This window comes from Megalopta genalis, chromosome 11 (genome assembly GCF_051020955.1).
Source record: "Megalopta genalis isolate 19385.01 chromosome 11, iyMegGena1_principal, whole genome shotgun sequence".
NCBI lineage: Eukaryota > Metazoa > Arthropoda > Insecta > Hymenoptera > Halictidae > Megalopta > Megalopta genalis.
The window spans coordinates 12124079-12148564 of record NC_135023.1 but is presented as its reverse complement, the minus strand read 5'-3'; the positions used below and the strand labels follow the sequence as shown (position 1 = coordinate 12148564).

The 24486-nt window shown below is 44.0% G+C and overlaps 5 protein-coding genes across 12 annotated transcripts; 2 read left to right on the top strand and 3 right to left on the bottom strand.

Annotated features, from left to right (window-relative positions):
* The first annotated feature begins 117 nt into the window (after positions 1-117).
* Positions 118-5278, top strand: LOC117226113 (sodium-dependent nutrient amino acid transporter 1). Of its 2 annotated transcripts, none has more exons than XM_033480121.2 (10): positions 118-821; positions 2349-2435; positions 2508-2811; positions 2871-3084; positions 3205-3576; positions 3670-4036; positions 4472-4571; positions 4645-4821; positions 4890-4984; positions 5054-5278. In XM_033480121.2, the coding sequence occupies exons 1-10, from the start codon at positions 807-809 to the stop codon at positions 5198-5200; spliced, it is 1878 nt and encodes a 625-aa protein (XP_033336012.2). In that variant the 5' UTR covers positions 118-806; the 3' UTR covers positions 5201-5278. The 2 variants fall into 2 exon arrangements, with proteins under 2 accessions (XP_033336012.2, XP_033336013.2); XM_033480122.2 differs by lacking the exon at positions 118-821 and adding an exon at positions 828-1846.
* LOC117226111 (sodium-dependent nutrient amino acid transporter 1) lies at positions 5008-9109 on the bottom strand. Its single transcript, XM_033480119.2, has 9 exons — positions 8981-9109; positions 8140-8512; positions 7453-7708; positions 7018-7392; positions 6760-6949; positions 6405-6581; positions 5976-6075; positions 5647-5918; positions 5008-5578 (listed from the first exon to the last, which is right to left on the bottom strand). The coding sequence occupies exons 1-9, from the start codon at positions 8981-8983 to the stop codon at positions 5411-5413; spliced, it is 1914 nt and encodes a 637-aa protein (XP_033336010.2). The 5' UTR covers positions 8984-9109; the 3' UTR covers positions 5008-5410.
* A 109-nt stretch (positions 9110-9218) lies between these two features.
* On the top strand, positions 9219-19869 carry LOC117226188 (uncharacterized). Of its 4 annotated transcripts, none has more exons than XM_076525455.1 (7): positions 9219-9766; positions 10531-10786; positions 11178-11255; positions 11317-12992; positions 13073-13970; positions 14426-14832; positions 14920-19869. In XM_076525455.1, the coding sequence occupies exons 1-4, from the start codon at positions 9597-9599 to the stop codon at positions 11392-11394; spliced, it is 582 nt and encodes a 193-aa protein (XP_076381570.1). In that variant the 5' UTR covers positions 9219-9596; the 3' UTR covers positions 11395-12992; positions 13073-13970; positions 14426-14832; positions 14920-19869. The 4 variants fall into 4 exon arrangements, with proteins under 4 accessions (XP_076381570.1, XP_076381568.1, XP_076381569.1 ...); XM_076525453.1 differs by having other exon boundaries at positions 11178-12992; positions 13073-13455; positions 13636-13970; XM_076525454.1 differs by having other exon boundaries at positions 11178-12992; positions 14426-14822.
* LOC117226185 (sodium-dependent nutrient amino acid transporter 1) lies at positions 11421-18719 on the bottom strand. The gene is made up of 11 exons (XM_033480279.2): positions 18584-18719; positions 16239-16328; positions 16081-16170; positions 15186-15435; positions 14860-15097; positions 14396-14770; positions 13717-13906; positions 13239-13415; positions 12707-12983; positions 12038-12132; positions 11421-11908 (listed from the first exon to the last, which is right to left on the bottom strand). Exons 1-11 carry the CDS (start codon positions 18590-18592, stop codon positions 11735-11737), a joined length of 1965 nt encoding a protein of 654 aa, XP_033336170.1. The 5' UTR covers positions 18593-18719; the 3' UTR covers positions 11421-11734.
* A 1647-nt stretch (positions 19870-21516) lies between the features above and the next one.
* Positions 21517-24411, bottom strand: Sqor (Sulfide quinone oxidoreductase). 4 transcript variants are annotated; one of them, XM_033480284.2, is made up of 9 exons: positions 24120-24411; positions 23567-23687; positions 23390-23498; positions 23087-23311; positions 22813-23013; positions 22519-22728; positions 22235-22421; positions 21920-22166; positions 21517-21847 (listed from the first exon to the last, which is right to left on the bottom strand). In XM_033480284.2, the coding sequence occupies exons 2-9, from the start codon at positions 23677-23679 to the stop codon at positions 21772-21774; spliced, it is 1368 nt and encodes a 455-aa protein (XP_033336175.2). In that variant the 5' UTR covers positions 23680-23687; positions 24120-24411; the 3' UTR covers positions 21517-21771. The 4 variants fall into 4 exon arrangements, with proteins under 4 accessions (XP_033336175.2, XP_033336171.2, XP_033336173.2 ...); XM_033480280.2 differs by having other exon boundaries at positions 23567-23750; positions 24120-24410; XM_033480282.2 differs by lacking the exon at positions 24120-24411 and adding an exon at positions 23965-24102 and having other exon boundaries at positions 23567-23750.
* Between the last annotated feature and the right edge of the window lie 75 nt (positions 24412-24486).

Below are 24486 nucleotides of genomic sequence, written 5' to 3'. Positions count from 1 at the left end.
GTCGTGACGTTCGTCACCCTCCTTGTTCTCCTCGTCGACGTGCGCACACTTTGTGGAAACGATCGACCTCAAGTTAATGCATAGAAAGTTGCTCTTAATCGCCGTCGCGAGGGTTACGCTTGAAAGCACACGTGCGTCAAGCGTACGGAAAAAAACGCGCTCCGCAAGGAAAACGAGTGAGCGCATTCTTCCGAGATGTACTGGAAGAAGTGTACCAGAGAGAAGTAATTCGTTGGAACCCGTTGACCATGCAAGCCCGTTTCGTTTTACCAGAGGTGGATCACTTTGCGCGATCGGTTTGCAAAACAGTTTACAATTTACAAAACAACCGATACATCCTCTGTCAGCGATCCCTCTTCGCCGAAAATCGCAGAATATAGATTTCACGACGCGGACCATAGTTTCGTAATCTTTTCTCGTTTCTGTTACAAAAATTTCCGAAATTTTCTCAAGTTGGGAAACTATGAGACTACAAACTGATGAGACTTCGCCATCGCGGTTTAGCGCCGCCGCCGAATTTTGCATGTCGAACGCGAACGGGATTGCGCGTGCGGAACGTTTGTTTTTAGATAAGGGATAACACCAAGAAGACGGATCGCGAAGGAAATTTGATAAGTGAAATCCGTTAATGCGAAAATGAAAATATATAGCAGTGCTCACTCGTTCCCATTATTTCACATGACGAACGGTTTATGCAGGAGAATAAAAGTCAGCAATCAGTCTTCCAAAGGCTGTTGCCTCGAAAAGACCACGGCGCAAGCCACTGAATTAGAACCGGAGGTGCGATCGTATGTGTGCAAGTGATTATGAACTGTTGCAAGGTTCGTATCGTTCGCGTGTAGGCGTGCAGTTATGCAATCTGCCGGCAATTAAATAAATTCATATAAAAATATAGCGGGCCAGTGATCTGAGTTACGTTAACCGACGGGACAATTAATCGACGATCCACGAATCATCGAGAAGATCGGGACGAGAGCGAATTCGTATCTGGGCCAATGGCGAACGAGAACGAGAAATATTTTTCGAAATTGTTCGCGAGATTTTGGAGAACGTCTCCTGGTTCTATTCGTTGTCCAATCATCGTTCTCTGTCGCTAGGAACGTGCAATGTCGGCAAACAAAAGTAGCTAGCAAGCGTAAATCATTTGTTGCTATAAATGTCGAACATCATTTCCGCGAGCCTAATCTAAATTGCAGCTGTAAACGCATAGCAAACACCTTCGTTCTGGCATCTGCCAACAATGTTGTTTCATATCAAAACGGTTCGGCACCGGCGACACTCGAGGCATACGTGTTACCTGTAACATACACATACAGGGTGATCCGTTTAACAGATCTCGGTGGAATATTTCACGGGTAATTGAAGTTATCAAAAACATGTTCTCGCGAGAATTGTTTGGTACAGAGAGGGACGTTAGATGGTAGAAACAATATTCCTACAGGTGTAATAGTGGGAGAGATATTGAAGTCAAATTAATAAACGCTTTATCCTGTATTTTAAGACGAATACAATGACCTATCATATATGTAATATCATTTCATGTAGTGACATAAGTGACATAAACGAAATGCGCATAAGACAGGTGAACGCAAGCCGCTAGTTGAACTCTGCATGACTGTATCAGCTAGCCATATCGGATAACGCCAATCCGTCTGTGCACTATCTTAAACCTCCTCATTCCTATTTAGATTTTTTTAGGCTCATGCTTTTAGTTTCTTATTCTAACAATCGGTCTGAGTCAGTCTGAGAAGTGCCTTCGATAAGTCAAGAAGTCGCAAAAAGGAACAGAAAAAGTGCTAAAACGTGTCGATTTCTGTCATTTTGCTACATGGAATAATATCATATGGTAGGTCATTGTATTTTTGTCAACAAACGCTGCTGTATTATGAATAAAAAAATACAGGGTCCCATTTAAAAATATTAATTTGACTTCAATATCTCCACCACCACTACTATTACTACTCCAAACAACTTTTGTGAGAACATGTCTCTAATAACTTCAATTCGCCGCGAAATATTCCATCGAGTCCAGTTAAACGGATCACCCTGTATGTAATAAACAATGCTTCCAGAGCTTTCATGGCTACATTGCCTTATTTTTCCACGAACAGATTCGAAACGGATTCAATATCTCGCGGCAATCACACTTTAATTACAGGCTGCTCGTGTCGCTCCGCAAATCAAGAGAAAATATTCGTTGATTCCATGAGAGAACAACGCTTACGTAAACACCGTAATGATTACGGAAATCGCGTTGCGCAGAATAGTCGGATAATAAGCGAAGATAATCGAGCTGGGCAAACAAATATAAATAATAAACTAGTGAAATTGTTGATTTCTCTTCGCAGAAGAACTCCGCGTGCGACGATGACGTGCCGGGTTCTTACCGGCTCTCGGTGATATCTAGGAATGGGAAGCAGCAGGAAATTCAAGTGGTACGTGATTATTAGAAGGTAATTGCATTTAAGGTAATTGACAAGGTTTAAAAAATTGTTATATTTGTTCAGCCAACGCCGGAAGCGGCCGCAAGGACCGCGGATGCAGGGACCACGGCCGCGGTACCAGCCGAACGTGTTCAATGGGGCAGCAAAACGGAGTTCCTGATGTCCTGCGTGGCGTTCTCCGTCGGCTTGGGCAACGTCTGGAGATTTCCAAACACTGCCTACGAGAACGGAGGTGGCGCCTTTCTTGTGCCTTATGTGATCGTGCTGATCCTGATCGGCAAGCCGATCTACTACATGGAGATGATCCTGGGACAGTTCACAAGCAGATCCTGCGTCGAAATTTGGTGTCTGTCGCCTGCCTTCAAAGGTGACTATTGTTTCCGTCTGCCTAAAAATTGGTTGCATCGCGTCGTCTTCTGATTTCAGGGATCGGCTACGGGGCAGCCATTTCCGTGTTCTCTGTGGTCACCTACTACTGTTCCCTGATGTCGTTGACGATGTACTACCTCCTGGCCAGCTGCCAGACGGTCCTTCCGTGGGCTTCCTGCAGAGAGGAATGGGGCGAGGAGTGTTACGACAGCAACACGGCCACCGGCACTGCAAACGTCAACCAGAGCAGCTCGGCCGAACTATACTTCCGGTACGGACTATTCAGAGCTGATGAAAAGTCTGTGGGATGCTTTTTTATCTGCTCTGCTCTGTAGTCGCGGAACTCGAGAGAGAGACACCGTTTACAACAAATGGTCGATTTGTCCTTCAGGAGGATCGTCCTGGACGAAGTAGGAACCAAAGAGGAACTCGGCCAGCCGTCCTGGCAACTGGTCCTGGCCCTGTTGTTCAGCTGGCTGTGCGTATTCGTGGTCCTCCGCAACGGCGTGAAGAGCAGCGGCAAGGTCGCCTACTTTCTCGCGATTTTCCCATACGTTATCCTGATAGCGCTTCTAATTAGAGCGGTCACTCTCGAGGGAGCCGTGAGTGGTATAGTGTTCTTGTTTAAGCCTACTTGGAGCAAGATTCTCGATCCCGCTGTTTGGTACGCCGCCGTCACTCAGTCGTTCTTCTCTCTGGGCGTCTGCTTCGGCGCCGTGACCATGTACTCCTCTTATAATTGTTTCGACCATAACGTCTCTAGGTAATTCCTCAATCACCATCGCCAATTTTCGTTGTCAATTTCTTTTGTTAATTTTCAAAGATCGGTGTCTGAACTTTGCTACGTTGCTCGCAGGGATTGTACAATCGTGACGACGATGGATCTAGCCACGAGCCTCATAGCAGGGACAACGATTTTCGGGATTCTAGGCAATCTGGCTCACGAGCTGGGCCGAGGCGACGTAAGCACCGTGGTGCGCGCCGGCACAGGTCTCGCCTTCATCTCCTATCCTGAAGCCCTCGCTAAGTTCGACGTGCTCCCGCAATTGTGCGCCGTACTGTTCTTCTTGATGCTGTTCGTCTTGGGAGTCGGTACCGCGGTGGCGTTCACCAGCGTCATCTGCAGCGTCATCATGGACAACTTCCCTAGGCTGCAGAACTGGAAGGTCACCGCAGGCGTTTCCATCTCCGGCTTCTTGATCGGCATCGTTTATTGCACCAGAGTCAGTCCACCTTTCGATGCACACTCGGTAGAAAATGTTTGCGTGCACCTTTTAACGCCAAGCCTATCGTGCCGGTTGGACCATCTTTTTCATATTATTTAGTTTTGAATTATTGAAATTATAGAAACTCTCTCGTTGGAGAAGATTGAATTAATTTCTTACTTCAAGAATATTTTTTTACTTATTTATTTTATCATTTCAAATAAATGCAATTTTTGCAGAAATTTGTTTTACATATTATCTAGTAAACAAGTGCTTCTAACATCATAAAAGAATTCTAGCCGTTTGCTCGTACATTGAAAAAGTTATTCCGTTTTAAAATGTATACGCAGACTTTTTCTACCGAGTGTATCTCTCGAATAGAGCCAAGAAAGTTGGTGTCTTTCTAGGTCGCTCGTTAGTCGTGCGTTCTTTAACTTCCGCTTCGACTTGCAGGGAGGACAGTCTATCCTGAATCTGGTGGACTATTTCGGCGGGACGTTCATCATCGTATTCCTGGCCTCGTTCGAGTTGATCGCGATTTCCTGGATATACGGTATATCACCGGTGTTCCGTAACTGTCTTCTGCTCGTTGCCGAGTATTTGTGTAAATCGTTCTCGCTGTCCAGGTATCGACAACTTCTTGGACGATGTGGAGTTCATGACAGGCAGACGGCCGCCTTTCTATTGGAGACTCACCTGGGGTTTCATCACACCGTTGTCGCTCTTCTCGATCTTAATTTATTTTCTCTGCGAGCTGACGCCGCTCGAGTACGACGGCGAATACTACCTGACCTCCGCTTACGGTAGGTGGCTCGAACGAAACTATAGTTACGCGATCAAAGATGAACACGTTTACTCGGCTATATTCCAGTGGCTGGATGGTTGCTATTGGGATTGGGAGTGGTGCAGCTTCCCCTATGGGCCGTGATCATCAACATTCAGAACAAGGGCAAATCTTGTTTGGACGTAAGCGGCACAAACAATAAAACGACAGTGAAAAGTGTTCTTTATCTATTTCAATATGCATGCTTTTAGAGCCTGAAGCCGAGCCCCGATTGGGGCCCCAAAGACCCCGTCAAACACAAACAATGGATAGAGTTTAAGAACGCGAAAAGGATATCGCGGATGGAATTGAGTAAAAAAAGATCGAGAGTTCTAAGAGCGTTGTTCGGCGGAGACTAGAACGGGCGGTTCTCTTCGCGCGTGTTCTGTATCGGAGTAGAATCCAAAATAAACGCACAGTCTTGCTTTGTCAAAGTAGGAATCTACGTTTTCGTTATCGCGATTATTATCGACCGCATCCGAGACCACCCTAGTCCAGGTACTTCTGATTAAGCAGATACCATGCATCAGACTTCGCAATTACAATCACGGACTACTTAACAATCTCGTTTACTTCGGCTTAACGCGGAACAGAATGTTAATCAACTGAAGCCATCTAGGTTGCGTCCTGAGACTCCTCTCCTTCTCTTTCTCTTCTTTGTTCGCGAGCCAGGCTTTCCTGTCCTGGATCCTTCTTGGCCCCCATTCCGGCGACGCTCCGAAAGACGTTTTCAAATTCTGAAACGAGACAAGAGATTCGACTTGCGCGCTATCAAAGCAAAGACTCCCGCTAAGAATCAAGGTACCTGAAGAAAAGGCAAACGCCTGTTCTTCGCAAGCTGCACCAAGGCCCAGATCGGTATTTGGGAGAGGCTGAAGCACAGTAACACTGCGCCAGCTGCGTGAGCCGATCCTGGGAACCCTTTGCCAGCGTAGGTGAGCGGGGTCAAGGTAGCAACGGTGTAGAAGAAGATCGCTATCAGAATCAATGGTGTCACGAAGAACCAACAGATCCTCCAATAGCAGCTCGTCTGCTTGTTGAGCATGAAGTCGAGGTCGTTTATAAAGTTCTCTATACCTGTTGCAAAATCTTGGATCGTAATAACCGCTTTAACGTTGCAGAGATTATACGAACCGTAAATCCACATGATCCCGGTGATTTCGAAGGAAGCCAAGACGAACACGACGAACGATGTGCCGTAATAATCGACCAACGTCAACAAGAATTGCCCACCCTGCGTATTAAGATCAGCTCGTTGATTATCGCAAAGATTATCGATACTCAATCAATTTGTTTCCGCTCGAATGGTACATGTAACCGAGTCGGAGAATTACGTTATTCGACACAACTAATTATATCGATAGCAGAGAACGGATTAGCAGAAATAATTAATTAGATTTCAACGATACTGTCGGAACTTGACGACGATGCGCGTCGATCACGAAGGATTCCGAGATTCGATCGATCAGTACCGTCGAGATCTCCTCGAATCGATCGGGTCCGGACACCCGGTCAATAAAATGATTCAGCAATCATGCGAAAACGAGAAGCTTGTTTATTTACCGGAGTCACGTAAACCGTGCTGACCGCGAATCCCATCAAACACAGCGGAACAACGATCTTCCAGATCTGGACGTTCGGTAGTTTCTCGCTGAGATTGATCACCATGCCGGACACCATTCCTACGATACTGCCGACGCCCAACACGAACATCATCAAGAAGAACAGAACCGCGAACAGCTGCGAAAAATTGTGACACATGTGTACAAAATTCATCTTTACAACATGTATTCGAATGGTAACATGTTCTATGAGTCGTTCGATTAAGGATGAACTTTAGCTTGATACGTTAAAGATGTTCTATACCTCGAAGATTGCATTCTAGCCAACTTTTTGGTAAAAAGATGCGTTGACTTACCTGTGGCACGACGGTGAATTTTGCGATAGCGTCGGGATAGGAGACAAACGCCAGACTGGCACCGGACTTCACCACTTTCTCGATATCCGGCAAGTTCATCTCGTGGGCGAGGTTCCCCAGGATACCGAATATCGTGCAACCCGCCACGAAACTCGTGATCGTGTCGAGAGTGGTCACGATCATCGCGTCCCTGATGAACGCATCTCCATAATTAATGTCCCGAATGTTTCAGGCTATACTGATCCGCTCGCTGCTTACCTGTATATGTTATGCTTGAAGTCGTTGTGCGATGAGTATGTGATGATGCTCCCGAAGCAGACGGAAAGCGAGAAGAAGCACTGAGTGACAGCGGCGTACCAGACGGTGGGTTCCAAAAGTTTCGACCATTTCGGCGTGACGAAGTACAAGATTCCCGTTAACGCTCCCTCGAGGGTCACCGCCCTGATCAGAAGGCTGATCAGGATGACGTACGGGAAGATCGCGAGGAAATAGGAGGCTTTCCCAGAGCTCTTGACACCCTGGAAGGTGATCAGGATCACCGAGAGCCAGCTGCCGAGCAGACAAAGGGTCAGCTTCCAGTCGGGCAAGCCTATTCCATCGTCGATATTGTCTTTTTCCTGGAGAACGACTTTCCTGTAACGGAGAGACACGTTGGTCAGGGAACGGAGACTCTCATGAGGTAGCACGACTTACAAGAAGTAGTATTCGGCCGAGCTTCTGTACTGCTCGTCATTTGCCAACAGCTGGAACGTGTTGGTTTCGGAGGTGGTAGCCTCGTCGGACGGTTTCTTGCCGGAGTTCACGCAGTATTCGCCCCATTCCTCCCTGCACTTCGACCAGGGCAGCTCCGCGGAGAAGGACGCGATCAGGAAATAGAGCGTCAGAGACATCAACGAGCTGTAGTAGGTCGACAAGGCGGCGGTCGAACAGAATTGGGCCCAGCCGACGCCTGAAACGATCGATTTCGTGGTCGAGAAGAAAGAGGAGCGATGAACGATGGAAACATAATTAATAGACTGCAGATGAGAATATCGCGATATCACTTTTGTACGTAGGTGGTCTTAAAAAGAGGGATTCTTATTTTCAACAAAAAAATTAAAGTTTTGACTGTTATGTTCTTTTTATTAAGTTTTGATTATTTTTAGTTCACCGGCGTTTCACGAGCAATCAAGAAAATGACTATTCTTAATCATCCGGCATTTCAGGAGCAGTCAAGAAAATGACTATTTTCAGTCATCCGGACGGTAATGTGTTAAGAATAAATTATATATAATAAATTAGTATAAATTAGAACCGCTACCGTAACTCATGTATCATGCAATTAACGGAAACAATTTTTATTTCGTATAAAAATCCGCGGTCTAGCAAATACGTGCGTACCGACGAGAGCGGGGCACATGTTCCACACCCTGGTGGACGAGGACGTAGAGAACTGTCCGATAATCATCTCCAGATAGTAGAACGGTTTCCCGATGAGGAACAGAACGATGATGTACGGTATCAGGAAGACACCGCCGCCGTTCTCGTACGCGGTGAACGGGAACCTCCAGATGTTGCCGAACCCGATGGAGATGGCGATGCAGGACATCAGGAACTCGATGCTGTTGTTCCAGCCTCTCCTGACTTCCGTCTCCGGCATCGCGTCGGAACATTGCGAGACCGACTCCCTTTGTTTCCCGTAGTCCGTCTCTTTGTCCATCTCGTCCTCGACGAACGCTGGATTTTCGGATCCATGATGATGAACTCGACCGCTCTACGACCGTCAAACAAACCGTGTTTCCGATTATCCTTTTTTTCGGAAACGAGCAACCGCGTCACGGTATACCCGCGCTCGTAATTAAACGCCGAAGCATTAGCCTTAAGCTCTTTATGTGCCCTGTACCGATTCTTATCGCGTGAGTAAAATGCCGCTATCGCGGGTGTTCTCGTGGCAAAAATACAATCAGGGTCGTTTATCGCTTCCGGCATTGACGGCGATCCTATTAATTAGATCCTGTTTCAAGTTCGAATCGCTTCACCTCGATGGCGAATAGCCGCGGGGCCCCTAAGCCGAGCTGTTGTTGTTTCTTGATTTACGCGCTTCCGGTTGCGATCGAAACGGAGCGCCGAATGATCGATGATTCTTTTATATCTTTACTGAACATTGTCACAAAGCGTCACGGCGCGACGGAATTATTGTCATAGAAATAGTAGATAGAAACGCGCAGCTTACGCTACTCACCATGTTCGCCGCGATTCGGGGCTCGACCAGACAATGAACCGTCGACGAGAGGAAACGGGAGGATCGCTGGTGATCCGTCGAACCATCGGCGAATCGATTGACATCGCGCGAGTCGGCTCTTTATATGCAGAGACGCTTGTCGATACCGTGCCCACTCGGCGCGAGAAGTTGGAAAAACGTCGCCGATAAGACGACTGCGATCCCAACATTTAGATTATACTGCACCGTTGTGCACTCGATCTGATAAGAAACTCATCTAGTTCCTACGCTGATATCATCGATATAATGAACACCATTCCGAATAGCGCAACCAAATTGCTCTTCTAACAATTTTTTAAGAATTTTCCTGTTACCTACCTCTATTTACAGTTACACCCGTGGACTAAACTATAATAGCTTTCCGCTGTAACAATAGACACGCGGTCTCGACGATAGAGGCGTTATTACAAAGTACGATATTACAAAGCACGATATTGCAAGTGTTATCAGCGCCGTGTAAAGATATAGATTAACTAAAAATCAAGATAAATCATACGTATGCGACGAAACGCGGCGAAGTTCGTGTTGTAACACGAACGCGAAACAGCACGAGGCCCCGAAACGATTAACCTTCATCATGGAGCCGGGAGAAAAGATCGGAGAAACTTTAACCGACTGCGAATCGGTCAAAGATTGTAAAGTCGGCGAAGCTGGGCGAGAAATTGCAAAGCTCCTGCGGGATAGATCGATCAGCGAGAGCCTGATCACGACATTGTTAAAAGTCGGTTTTGCGGACGAGTTTGGCAGGTGATGAAAGAACGCAGCTGTGAATGAAACCGTAGTGCAAGGGACTAATAGAAACTTATGTTCGTTCAGTTCGCAACCTGGCAATTAATGTTACTATTATATATTATATAACATATAATATAATATATACTATATTATATAACATATAATATAATATATACTACATTATATAACATATAATATAATATATACTATATTATATTATATTATTAGTTGCGTAAAAGTCTAATACTCGGGAGCTTGTTACACGCCTATAATCATATAAAGACGATAAAGATATTTATAAAATTTAGCGGGGGATGGAAGTGATTCAAAATGTTTTGTCTTTAGTCATAGTGTTTATTCCTGTCTATGAGCGTGCGCGGGCGCGGCTAGCGTAGTGTGGAGATGTACAGAATTTTTGAAACTGACCGGACCGACTGGGGTAACTGACTCGATTTGGGTGACTGAACTAATTGCCCTTTGCGAAGTTGCCTTTTGCCTTTCTTTATAGTGTTTGCGAGGACAGTCATAAGAAGGGAAAAGATGAAATTCTCTTAGAAGAGCGAGCGATGCGACGCTACAAAAATATCAATTATTGTATATTTTATATTTACTTATATTATTTATTATTATTATTATCATTTATTATTATTATTATTATTATTATTATTATATTATTATATTTATATATTTATATATTATGTTATATTATATTTATTTATATTTTATATTATTGTATATTTCAATGTACGACATAATTTACAAAATCAATTCTCGTTTAGGCTTCTGAAGACGATGGGCGTCCCCGAGGGGGACATCGCGGAACTTGAACGACTGTGGACCATCGAAGCAAAGAATCGCGGCGACGTCGATTCGATCGGATCTCTGGATTCGTCTTCGAGTGGCAACCTGTCCCCGGACGGAACTTACCTGCGTAATTCCTTGAGCAAACCGCTGTCCCGTGCTCTTCGTGAAATCGTGGCGACGAAGCCCTTCGATCCGATCGAGTACCTCGCTCATTGGCTGTTGAACTACAAGGTCGTATTTCGCGGTGTCGTCCACGATTATGTTGCGCGCACGGACGGAATTATGACATAAAAAAGATAGACGCGTTAAGATTATTTACTTTGTTTACTTTTAATTTTACTTTCACTTTATTTATTCATCTTTTAATTTCAATGTGCTTTTGTATTTCACATTAATTCACTGAATTTTTTAACGAAAAGTTATTGTACGCTTTATTAAAAATTACTACTACTAAAAATTGTACGAAAAATTGTACGCTTTACTCGCATTCTGTCGAAGTGAGCACTGTGGGTGATATTCGATATTATTGAACACATGGGCACACCAGAAACTAGTAAAACCGTAAAATATATATTTCAGTCAGATTTTGATGCAAAACATTAAGGAATATAATATATTGCAGGTTTGTCAGGAACGAGAAAAAAGACGAAAGGAATTGGATCTTGAGCTGATGATCGAGCGAGAAAGACGTAGACCGAAAGTTCGTGTTTCTCGTCGAATCAAACGTTCGTCAAGATTCTGCAACGTGCTCTCGTTTTCAGGAAGAGGAACGCGAGGAAGGATTGTACGGGGATGAATGCGAAGAGGAAGAGGAGTGCGCGGGCGATTGGGATGAATGATTCGAAATAAGGAAAGAGACATAATCTAATAAATAAATCAGTGAGTTTATTTGCTTAAATACGATCCTGTAGCAATCGATCGCTCGAACTATACTCGTACAGCTACCAACGCTATTATTACAAAAATATCAATTAATACTGTGATCTACGACGCTCGCCGAAGTGCTCCTCTCACGTGCATTGAATGGTTCATTGATTCACCGTTCTTCTTCGGGCCCTTTTTTCACGATCCAACGATAAAGATAGAAACTAGTTTGTGACAAAACAAAGGCGAGAAGTTGAAAGTCTGTACTGGACAAGTGATAGACAAGTGATTCTGGCGAGATACAGAGATACATTATCACGCGAGTTTATCCTCCATGCAGAATATCGTGTAAACGAACTGCTTGAACGGCGAGCACTGTCGCTTCTCGCGAATTTTCCGCTTGGTCTCCTTGAACTCACGCCACGAAGCCAGTTCTTTGGCGTTCTTGGGCCCCCAATCTGAAGACGGTGCGAAAGCCGAACGGATCATCTGCACAGAGACGTTTCGATCGTCAGGACACGCTGCGATTAACGCTGGGTTAATCAACGTAACAGCGAATTTATGTAATAAAGTTTCATTGCACCATATACTGTAATAAAAATCACTCTGGATGCATACCGCGGCCGGTTCCAAGTTCTTCTTGGACAGCACGACGTAGACGAGCCAGAAAGGAACCTGCAGAGCTCCGAAGGCGCAAATACTCCATCCAGCAGCTACGTTTCGTTTGGAAAACACGGTGTAATTAATTTGGAAGATAACGTTGAAAGAGGATACACGTGTAATTAATAGACAGCGGATTCTATGCATTTGTGGTACAAATAAGTTTTGGTGAAATTTGAAACGGTAGAAAATTTAAAGGAATTTAATTAGCAATTTACGGAGATTGTTAAACGACGAACGACATTTTTATCTTGTACCTGTTTGTCGCAATTTGTGAAGAAAGTTAGTATTTTGCGTGAAGATCCGAAAATCTAGTAATTGATGTAACCGTGTTTTAATCCGTGTACTTTCTTGTACAACATTATTACTCTGTAAGTACATTAATTGGTTTCTGACACGGATATATTAATTACACGTGTATTTTGACGCTAATCCTGCCGAGCACTAAAAATGAATAGCTTTATAAGACTAGCAAGACTTTTTCTGACACAATGTATGCTTACATTGAGATATTTGTTCGATTATTTCCTGTGGCAGTGTTTCTCTAATCAGCACAATTGTAAGAGGAGAAACGTTAATGTCGAACACACGTGAATCAGGTGGCTCTAATTCGAAAGGCAGACGTACCGTGTGCGCTCTCAGGATAGGGGATACCGCTGTACGTAACAGGTGTCAGAGTGATCAACGTGTAAACTAAGATCACAGCCAGCAAAATCGGAGTGATGACAGCCCAACAGATTCTCCAGTACGCGGACGGTCTCCTCTTCAGCATGTACTCGACGTCGTCCACGAAGTTCTCCAAGCCGTAGACCCAGAATATTCCAGTGATCTCCAAAGTGGCTAGGATGAACACGATGAACGAGCCGCCGTAGTAATCGACCAGCTCCAAGACGAATTGTCCACCCTTTCCAAGGTAAACGTAAGTTCGATTCATTGTCATCGGCACTGTATGTAACATCTTTAACCGTGTCAAGCTAATGTTCTTCTTTAAAGAAACCATTCACAGAGCAGTTTACCATTCAGTCAGTCGTTTTATCAAGATCAAATGGCGCAATCGAATTCCAGCAACCACGAAAACGTGAGAGTACCGATTTCCATAAAATTGATCTGCAGTTATGAACTCTGGTCGATCATCTTTGGTAAAGTTGTGCGTACTTACAGGCGTGCAATAAATGGTGCCGACGGAGAACCCGAAGACAACCGTGGCGAGCATTATGTAGAAGTACTTCCAGTGTGGAAATTGGTCGCTGATAATGGTGATGATGGCACCCGCGATGGCGATGGCGCTCCCGATACCGAGGACGAACAACATCAGGAAGAACAACACCGAGAATAACTGCGAACAAGGCCAGCAGAGGAACCTTGATACATAGTTGGTTCGTTCCGACAAGTTCCGGATCTGGATTACCTCGCCGCGACACACCCGTCACTCGCGCTAGATCCTTTAACGTATCCCGACCACGTGAACGCCTTGAATCACTTTGCGGCTAAAGGCTATTAATAAAACGTTACACTTTTCGACCATGGATTCTTCTTATCGTTCGTTTTTTTTTCAGGTGATCCGGCGAGGTTGTCCTGAAAACGGCTCTCGTCCACTCTGCCGAGTGGACGTCACCTGCGGCGAGTTTGCGTCTCACCTGTGGTAGAACAGTGAATTTCGCGATCGCGTCCGGATAGGAGACGAAGGCTAGACCGGTCCCACCGCGAACCACATTGCCGATGTCGTCCGTGCCGAGTTCGTGGGCCAAGTTGCCTAGTATACCGAAGATCGTGAAGCCTGCGATCAGGCTGGTGAACGTGTCCAAAGTGGTCACCACTATCACGTCCCTGCGAAGATTTTCGACGAAACGATAAGCGACCCTTGGTGACAAAGGGTTGCTGTACTAGCTAGGTAAACAGGCGCCTTAGTAATGTTAAAAGATAAGGATATGGCCTTTGTGACTTACCTAGGATAATAGGGTAGGTCAATATGCTCAGGAACCGGTTATAGTAAAAGAGTGTTACAAAATGCCAAATTTTATTCTTGCGATAAATATATTATTATTATGTTATTATTATATTATTATATTATTATGTTATATTATATTATATTATATTATTATGTTATATTATATTATATTATATTATATTATTCATGTTTAATCTTTAGATAACACAAAATGTGGCATAATTGCAACACTCTTTTACCATGATCGGTCACCGAGCATATTGAATTACCCTATTCTAAAGAATGTAAAGTATTATTGGATAAACAGGACAATACAGTCCTAGCACTTTGCACTTAGCACAAATAGATTGGAATTGGATTCGAACAACCTGTATATGTTGTGCCTGAAATCGTTGTAGGAGGAGTACATGACGACGCCCCCGAAGCAGACCGACAATGAGAAGAAGCACTGCGTGACGGCGGCGTACCAGACGTTCGCTTCGAACAACTTCGACCAGTCCGGCTTGATGAAGAAGACGATCCCCTTCAGAGCTCCCTCGAGTGTCACGGCTCTGACTAGCAAGCTGATCATGATCACGTACGGGAAGATGGCGAGAAAGTAGGCCGCTTTTCCGGAGCTGTGCACACCCCGCGCCAAAACGCCGAATATACAAAGCCACGAGATCAGCAGGCAGATCGTCAGCTTCCAGTCCGGCAGCCCGATGCCGTCGTCGATGCTCGACTTCTCTCTCAGTACTGTTTTCCTGATGGTACAAGTTTCTGTATTGCGAGCGATCCTCCTCTACGAGCCCCTAAGTAGGCGGTGGTAAACTTGATCGATTATTTTTCTCACCGAAAGTAAAGCTCCGCCGAGCTGATCATGCCTGTACCGTTCGGTCTCGTTGAATTGTAGGTGCCCGCGGAGTCAACGCAAGAGTCTCCCCATTGTTCGAGGCACGTGGCCCATGGAAGCACCGACTGAAAGCTCGAGAACAAGTACAGGAGAGTGACGGACATCAAGGAGCAATAGTAGGTGCCCACGATCATCATGGAGAACATCTGGGCCCAGCCGACACCGCGAAATCCTGGTACTGCGAAGCGATTCTCGTCCGATTTATTACGTCTGGGTTATCGTTTGAAACGGTTTCCAGCCAGAATGGAGTAAAAGCAAATTCGCACCTGCCGCCCACATTTTCACCGAGGACCTGCTGCAGAACTGGCCCATTATCATCTCCAGATAGTAGAACGGTTTGCCGACCACGAACAAGACGATGATGTACGGGATCAGGAAGACTCCGCCGCCGTTCTCGTAAGCGGTGAACGGGAATCTCCAAACGTTGCCCAGGCCGATCGACATGGCGATGCAGGACATCAGGAACTCTAATCCGTTGTCCCAAGTGGCTCTCTGCTTTTCGTTCTCCGCGAATGTCTTCATCAATTAGGGCAGATGTGTCAATTACTGTGACCACTGTTAGCTTTCAATTCTATTTCATGTATTACATGTCGGATAAATGAATGATACTGGATAGATCGTTCACGTGTTAACAAATTCGTTATAAATGATGAAAAAACCCGTATTTTAAGCGAACTATTTTATGCATCGTTTTGGGTTGCTTCTATGTCTGGAAACTTGACAAGCTTTTGAAATACCTTGGAAAAGTACTAACTACTAAGTACTGCAAGAAGTACTAAGAGAAATATAGAAAGGACTACTTTCTTTAACGAAACATGCGAAAAGTTAGTATAAGAGCACAGTAACTGTAACATCCGCCCTACGTATCGTTAACCCTCTGCACTATAACAACGAGTCCGACTTAGAACAAACACGTCGTACATGATCTACTAAATACAATTCACTATATATACATATATATAGTGAAATATAATATATAATACAATTCAATTCCTCTGAATTGAAACAAATGCCGATCTTTCTGTTATCAAAATCTAAGAATATAAGTAAATGATTAAGGACGAACGAGTGCTAATCGACGCAGTTGTTCAAAGAAACTCAGTGCAGGAGATGAATTCGCATTGTCTCGCGAGCGTAGCGAGATTCGACGACTCGACCTACCATCTCCTCCGGCACCGACAACGAGAGCGGCAACTTGCGACCGTCCTCCACCCGATATTGGAAATCGAAAGCGTCGTCGTTCCCATGGACCTGAACAACACCGACAACGTACTTTGTAAATCGCGGACAGTCGTGTCGACGGACGAATCGCGGCTCACCTTTTCCGCGAGAACGGCCGGGTTCGGGTTCTGGGAGTTCGTAGTCGCGAGGCCATCGTCTCCCACGAACGCCGCGTTTTCTCTACCGTTCTGAAAGAAAACGATTTCGTAGGCCGTGATGCGCTTCCACAGAGTGGACGCGAGCCGGGACGGATGAAGCAACGCGTACTTTTACTCGCGCAAACGTGAAACGCGAAACGCTCGGACTTCGGAAAGCGGCCTTGGATGCAGTAACAAGAACGGGAGTGCGGAGAGATTAGTCGTTTCGCGCGTCACGGTTCGTTCGCGGCGGATAATTAAGCGTTAGAGGAACATAGTTGCCGGCGGTCGGCTCGCCGCGGATTCGAGGAAAAACCTCTCGCCCGTTTTTTTTTTCTTTCTACCGATTATCGATCGGCCACGAAGATCAACGATCGCCGGAGCATTGTCTCGCGCCTCGTGTTTTAGCATACCTCGTCGTCGCGCGTCCGTCGCCGTGCACGCGCGACATTCCCAACATTTCCATGGAAACGCGATCCCGCTATCGAATTATCGAAAAGTTCGCGAGCCCGTTCCATTACGGCTTGTTTCGCCGATCCGATTTCTAAGCGTTGCATCATTCGACGAAAGGATCGGCCTTCGATCCGAATCGACCGGTGCAATTGCCCCCGCAATTAGTCGATGGAATTGGTGATCGGCCGGCAAACCCGTTGTTTCGGTTTCGGTTCGCGGCGATGCGTCGGGAATGCGGCAAGATCCTTGAACGAGCTCTACAAGGATTAGTCCGCGACAACTTCTAACGCGGCACCGCGATTATTGCTTTTTCGTTACGCAAAGGAAGCCGGTTCGACCACTCTCCGATGATCGCGCGTTTAACGATACACCGTGCGTCCATCGATCGTCCGTCGATAGCGGTGGTCCCCGAGGACTCCCGACGATCGGGAAGCCCTTAACAACTTCCGGTTATTAGCGTTTGCCGTACGATCGTTTCTCTTTTTGTCGCGAGCCGTAAACTCGGCACCGTTCTCCTCCTCGTCCCGCGCGTATCGGCGCGGACACGGCTACTCCGAAACGAGAAGAAAACCACGTGGAATTCGTTCGGCAACAATGAAACTTTCACGACTCGATTATAACAGATTTTTCTATCCGCGGACCCGATTGCCTCACAACGAAAGCGATCGTTCCGTGTCCTCGCTTTCTCGATTATCAGCGGCGACCACCGCCGACACCGGCTGACTTCTCGGACGAAGTATGAAGTTTCGTAATTATTCGTCGCGTCTCGAATAATTACCGTGGATCCGATCACGCGAGAACGTCGCGTCGTGTTCATTATGTACGTCCCCCCCCCCCCCCTACAAAAGTATTAGGACACTCGCAGAGAATTAGACAGATGCGAAAATCCGATACGAAATTGTCATCATTTGTTTTTAAATCGATTTCGAATTTTCTAAGAGAAAATGAAATTTTCTTCACGTCGTTACATCCACCGCGTTCTCTAATCACTTCTTCGAACAATTTCGGTATCCGTTTTATCGGCTCTTCTATTATTTCTGGATAGTCTTCTTTGGTTTCAATTTTTTCTAGTATACCCAGCGCACTAAGAAAACGTATTACGATGCCATATTGCAGACTCGCAGAGACGTTGCCTAATCTGACTCGAACAATTACAATTTATACTAAATAAGCAAGTGTGCTATTACCTTTGTAAGGGGTCATAAATTATGATTGCGAAGCGACAGCGGCGAAAGCTCGGAAAGTGGACCGAATTTGATCGACGAGGAAACGAGCATGGCGGTCGAAACCGTGTAACTGGTTCCACATTCGTCTGGTTCTGGTTGAAATCGAGGCGCGGAACGTTCGCGCCGATAAATATTCGAACGCCGACGATAATAGCCGCTGCCTGCAGCTGCCGTGTTACGATCAAGGAAAGTTGGCATTGACGGCATGGCATAGTCACGCGTTCAAATCACCTCGGGATGCTGGCATTGCTCACGCGAGCTTATGAAACGCATTCCCACGATTTTTCTCTCCTCGTATCGTTACATTCGAGTAACGCCAGTAAAACCGTACCAATCTCGGAACCACGTTATTAATGGCTCCGTGCCATGGTTGCCTAACTGCACGATAACGATAATGCGTTCGTTATCTCCGAAATATTCGTCAAGAAAGATCAAACGGTTCCTCGAGGCAGAGCGTGTCGCGTTCGCTCGTTTCTTTCTTCGATATAGGCCACCGCGCTTCCAGGAACGCGTATCCCGCGCGATCCTCCAAAAAAAGAACGATCGTAATCGTACCGACAAATCGCGGCTGAACATTGTCGCGTTCGTTTCGCGGGAAAAAGCGTTCCTGAATGACAACTGTTATACCTTTCGCATCTCGATCGAGCGAACGATGCCTGACGACGTGAAGGCCGGGTATCCGATCGGGAGGAAGCGTTTCGCCGATGTGGGACACGCAGAGAGCCTCGATCTTTGAACCGTGCAACATCTATGGGCACCTGTCCCGACCGCCGGTGGTACCCTCGCGAGGACCGAACAACCACTGCGAACGCGATCGTGATCGTTGCCCGCTCGTCCGCTTCTCGGCTTGTCACCAAAGCGATCGAAAGGTAGGGATCGCCTGCCACGAGACCTAGTAAACTTGATCGAGAAGGGGGCCCGTGATCTCCCCCCGTGCATCAGCAACTCTCCACCGTCGAAAATTGCGACAGCAGTTCGCCCCCGTTTGCGAAGCCGCGACAGATCTCGCGATTCCCGTGCGCGTGTCCCGCCGAATCGTTTTCCTCTCGCGTGCCGCTGCCAAAACGTGCATCCCCGTTTTTTTTCCTTTGTCGGCGGATCGGATCGGGGAATTTTATCGGCGTCCAGGATCGCGGGACGCGCGCGAGCGAGCGCGCGACGTTTATCGCGCCGGTAACACGGTTTTTAAGTGTGACGCGTGCCGACCGGTTGTACCGTGGTCGTGTAATTATTCGATCGTGTACGCGGATCGTGGAATCGTTTGTTTCGTTGTGTTCCGAGGACGTCAGCCTATCTACCTTGACACGAGCTGAATCGATCGTCCGGCCGCGGCACTTAGGAAGATCCGCGCCGATTAGCCGGTGGATCTTCATGCAAATTCTCATTTTTATACGTTACTTTGTACAAGAATTCGTATTCGAGAAAAATGTCCTTTCGTCGACGAGGGAGCTTGTTAATCGCGAGAAGAAAATTGTTGTTAAGATTTATACGTTCTACTGCATTTGGAAAATCTGCGCACGCCGTGAACCCGTTACAGTGTGAGAATCGTAGCGCGATCCAGGATCGGGATACTTTTCAGCCGAACGGGTTGTGGATCGAAAGAGGTCGCAGAGGTCGTTTAGAATTCGAGTTCGTCGACGGGAAATCCCCCATCGCGAAATTACGCGCGGCTCGGGAATGCTCGGTCTTTCCGAGATAACTCTACTGAACGAGAGAGCGAACGGTCAAGGATTCCCCGTGAAGAACTGGTCGAGTTGGTTTCAGCGCGATCCCGCCTAGGCCTTCCTAGTAAACGCGTTTCTTTCGTCCATGAATTGCCTGTTCCTTTTTTTCTCATTGTTCGCATTCGAGTTCATAAGTTTATCGAAACACGATATAATCTGCGAAGAGAAATTATAATATCTTTAACATCGGTGGCTTATCTGGCGCTTTACAAGTACGCTCTTGTCGTTTTCTCGCTATATTTATTTTGTTCCCCTCTTCGGTCTCGTTCATTCAACTGTACCACGCCTTATCGTTATCTACAAGACCTCTCGAATTGTCACCTACGCTCGGACCGCGGTATTTAAAAAGGTTCGCTTTGGAGGAATTCGAATTTCGCCGCTGATTCCGAGCGCGGAATACGCGACAGTGGCGCCATCTGTGGTGGCGCGGGACAAGGACAGAGAGAGCGTGCAACGAGGAGGGTCGAGGTGCCACCAACTTTTTCGCCGGACTTCGAATTCCCTGGTAAGTATTAGTGAAACATGATGTGCATGGAGGTATCCGACAAGGACAGACTTATGTATTTTACGGAGTGAGAGAAGGACGGACGACGAGTCTCTTTCTTGGCGTAAGAAATCGAGGGATGATTTGTTAATTACTCGCTTCTCGTTAATAATTTATGAACATTCGCGATCGAAGAACGTAAAACGGACCTTCCGCTACTTTCGCATATAGTTTTTGTTAGTATTTTGACCGTTGTTGAACGGTTATTAATTAATTTTTCAAACTGTGTCCCGGGATAGCATCGAAAAATAAAACATCGCGTCATATAAATAATTTATTTTTTGAGTTTTCGGACATCGTTTATGAACATTTATAATTGAAGAAACTAGAATGGACCTCTGGCTACATTCCAATTACAAATTTAATCATATTTGATTCGTAATTAATAAGTTATTATCGATTTTTACGCGGGCGTGCTCTTCTAACCTATTTCCGTAATGTGTAAGACAAAGAATACTGCGACAAGGATAGACATGGTATCAGGGGATGAGCAGCAGCATCAAAGTTAGTGGCACGAAGAGCATATCTCTGTCCTTGTCGCGCCATCTGTCTCTCCTTGTCTCAAACATGGCGGAAATATGTTAGAAGAGCACCCCCGCGTAAAAATCGTTATTAACTCATTAATCACGAACCAAATGTGATTCAATGTGCTATTGGAATGTTGCTCGAAGTCCATTCTAGCTTCTTCAATTATTAATCATCGTGAATGATGTTTACGAAATGAGTGAATTAATTATTTATATGACGATGTTTTATTTTTTGAGGTTATTCCAGGATACGGCTTGCAAAATTAATTGATAACTATTTAACAACGCATGAAATCTTAACAAAAACTATATGTGAAAGTGGCGGAAGGTCCATTTCACATTCATCAATTGCAAATGTTCATAATTTATTAGCGAGAAGCGAGTAATTAACAAATCTTCCGTCGATTTATTATGTTAAAGAAGACTCATTGTCTGTCCTTCTCTCACTCTGTAAAACGCATGTCTGTCCTTATTGGATACCTCCATGCACGTCATGTTTCATTAATACTTACCAGGGAATTCGAAATCCGGCGAAAAAGTTGGTGGCACGAAAGAGATGGCACCACAATAGTAATGTTCCTAGTATTATTGGCGGGAAAGACAAATTCTCCAATCTATATATTATATAGAGAGAGATTATATTTTCAATTAATTTCATAATAAAAATTTTATAAAGTTTGGGAATAAAAATCTTAGAAAATTTTGGGTACAGAATAGACACACTTTAATTATACTATTTTAAATTAAATTAATTAAAACACAATATTTCTTATTCACATCCCTTTATTGGAACAAATGTGTATTGTGTCCCACAGTGCGTAATATATAATGAACAATATAAATAAATATATATATATATTCGCAAAGTAATAACAACGATATAATAGTAACAAAGATATAATCCCACGATTGCGGAAACGTACAAAGATATATCTACTATCACATGAAACTATTATATACAATAATGACTTGCCGATATGCTGTTGCAAACTAAATAATTGGAAAGTGTTACAACGTCGTTTAGCTTTTAGTCGTTTCCTTCTTCTTTATCAGATTCGAATATTTTCGGAAAAATTCTGGTCCATTCCACTGGCCACTGTAAATAATAACGGCAATTACAAAATTTATTTACATCAAGACTTTAAAAACGCGAACATTGTAATTTTACCGTAACATTAGATGCCAGTAGAGCAGTGGGAAAATATAGGTCTTGAGAAGAAACATAAAGAAATATTCTCGTCCTTGATTGACTGGAAATGTTTCTAATGGTTGCAAATTATAATCGAATTCAGCTAAAATACATTTAGAGTAGCCAGTAACTAAGGGACAAGATGAATATCCATTGTAAGCCAGAGACATTGGTTTATTAGCTAAATCGTCGCAAATGTTCTTGTATAAAACTTTTCCCTGGGCCGCTGAAAATAATATATATAAGTAAAAAATATTATATAAAATATACTATATAAAATAGGTATTATAGTACCTATTGCAGCCATCGTTTTCGAATTAGGAGAATTTGTACAATCTCCTATTCCAAATATGTTCGAATAAGTCGTATGCCTTAAAGTTTTCGGGTCAACAGAGAGAAATCCCATTTCGTTCGTTAATGCAGTATGCTTTTTTAAAACTTCCGGCGGACCCATCGGTGGACATACGTGAAGTAATGAGTACTAAAATAAAAACAAAATATTGGACATCGTCGCTTTCCGAAATAACAATTGAATTCTTAGAGTCCTTAGATATTGTTCATATAATACATAAAAGTACCTTTTCAACAATTGTCTCATCTGGTTTATCTAATTTCTGAAATACAGCTTCCTGAGAAGCCGGTCTGATTTCCACAAGACTCGTTTGAAGGTTTACTGTAATATTTTTTCTTTTACAAACGCCCCAAAGCGCATCGGCGTATTTTTTCACGCCAAATATAACTGGTAAAGAAGTGTTGTACACAACTTTTACTTTGTCACGTATATTTTCCTAGAAGAAAGAGAAAGTAATTATAAAAATATTAACACGCAAGTATCTGTGTACAGGAACGCCCAGTCTAGTAACAATACATACTTTGCAAAAGTATTCTTCTGCAATATATGCAATTTTTTGTGGTGCTCCAGGACATTTAACTGGACTATTTGGGTAAGTAAATATTGCTGTACCTTGCCTGGTTCTTTTTAGTTTAGTATAAACATTAGTAACAGTATCTGAGCCATAAATGGAACAAACTTGTGAGGTATAGTCTTTGAGGCCTTCTGCTAACCCTGGTATCTGGGATATATGTTGAATATAATTAATTTCCACTTGTTAATTCAATGATATGAGATAAATTTTCCAACCTCACTTTTTCCCAATACAGTTGCATACCCATTGCAACGATCATGATCTCGTATTGCACAGTATCACCATTGGTCATAGTGACTTGATTCTGTTCTGGTTCAAAACTCATTGCATTTTCATGGAGCCACTTTGCATTTGATGGTAAAACCTCTTTCATTGGTCTTTTAGAGTCCTCAAAAGACCTGATACCACCACCAATTAAAGTGAACATCGGTTGATAATAGTGTACCTATAGAATAGAATCTTATTTAACGCAATCAAGTATTTTATAAATAGAAGTGTTGTATATAACAAAAGGTGAACTTACATCATTCGATTCTATAACAATAACTTTGTTTGGATCCTTAAATTTATTTGCAAATTTTGCAGCCATCGAGCAACCTCCAGTCCCGCCTCCAACTACCAATACTTTGCACCTGAAACATTTGTCCAGCATAAATATAATTATTCGATCCTGAGTGTTTAATATATGTAAAAAACTCACGAATGATGAAGATGTCTGTATCCATTTTTTAGCACCATGGTCCTTGCGAACGATTCAAAATTGCAGGTGAATAGACAGGACATCGGATAATATAAACTCTTAATGTGACTCATTGTGAAATCTGTTAATACAAGATTAACGCTGACAGCAGGCTATATATTTTTATTTCTGAAGAGACATACTCCTATATCAACCGACATCAAACATACATTAATTAAATTTTGATTCTTTGGGAAACAAAGTTACAAAAATATGTATTATTCGGTGAAAAATGATAAATAATAAAGAAAGTTAGGATTGTCAACAAACTTGTTATAAATAACTGATATAGAAGTCGATTGTGTTACGTTTTCTTTCACCATGTAAAAATAATAATCTATCAAAGTCTGAAGACATACCATGCTTGTGCAAATCTCACGCAATAACGTAGGGTGTGTAACCATGCACATAATATGCGATGATCTCAACAGAGTAAACTGTTCAGTGACAGTCCCGACAGTAAATATCAAATAAAACGTGGAATGCAAAAAAATCACGTGTAAATGTTACGTACCCAAAACCTGGCAGTTGGCATCCGAATACGGCGAAAACTGAATACATACTGCAAACTAGCAATACTTCGCGACTGATATCTACACAGTAGATTCTTTTAACCTTAAAGTAGTGCGCAATCGCGAATTCAAAATTTCGAACGAAATCAAACAATTTCTATCTACGTTTTCATTGTCGAATGATATAAATCCGATATCAATTATTTAGCAAGACACAAAATACGCTTTAATCCTCTTATCGCGACGATAAAAATTGAAGTGTCAGATTCGAAATCACATCATGCGACACATATGACACCAAATTAACACTTGTACTTGCACATAGATGTTAAATCGAGGTGTCATTTTTCGCTTAAGACGTCTTAATTA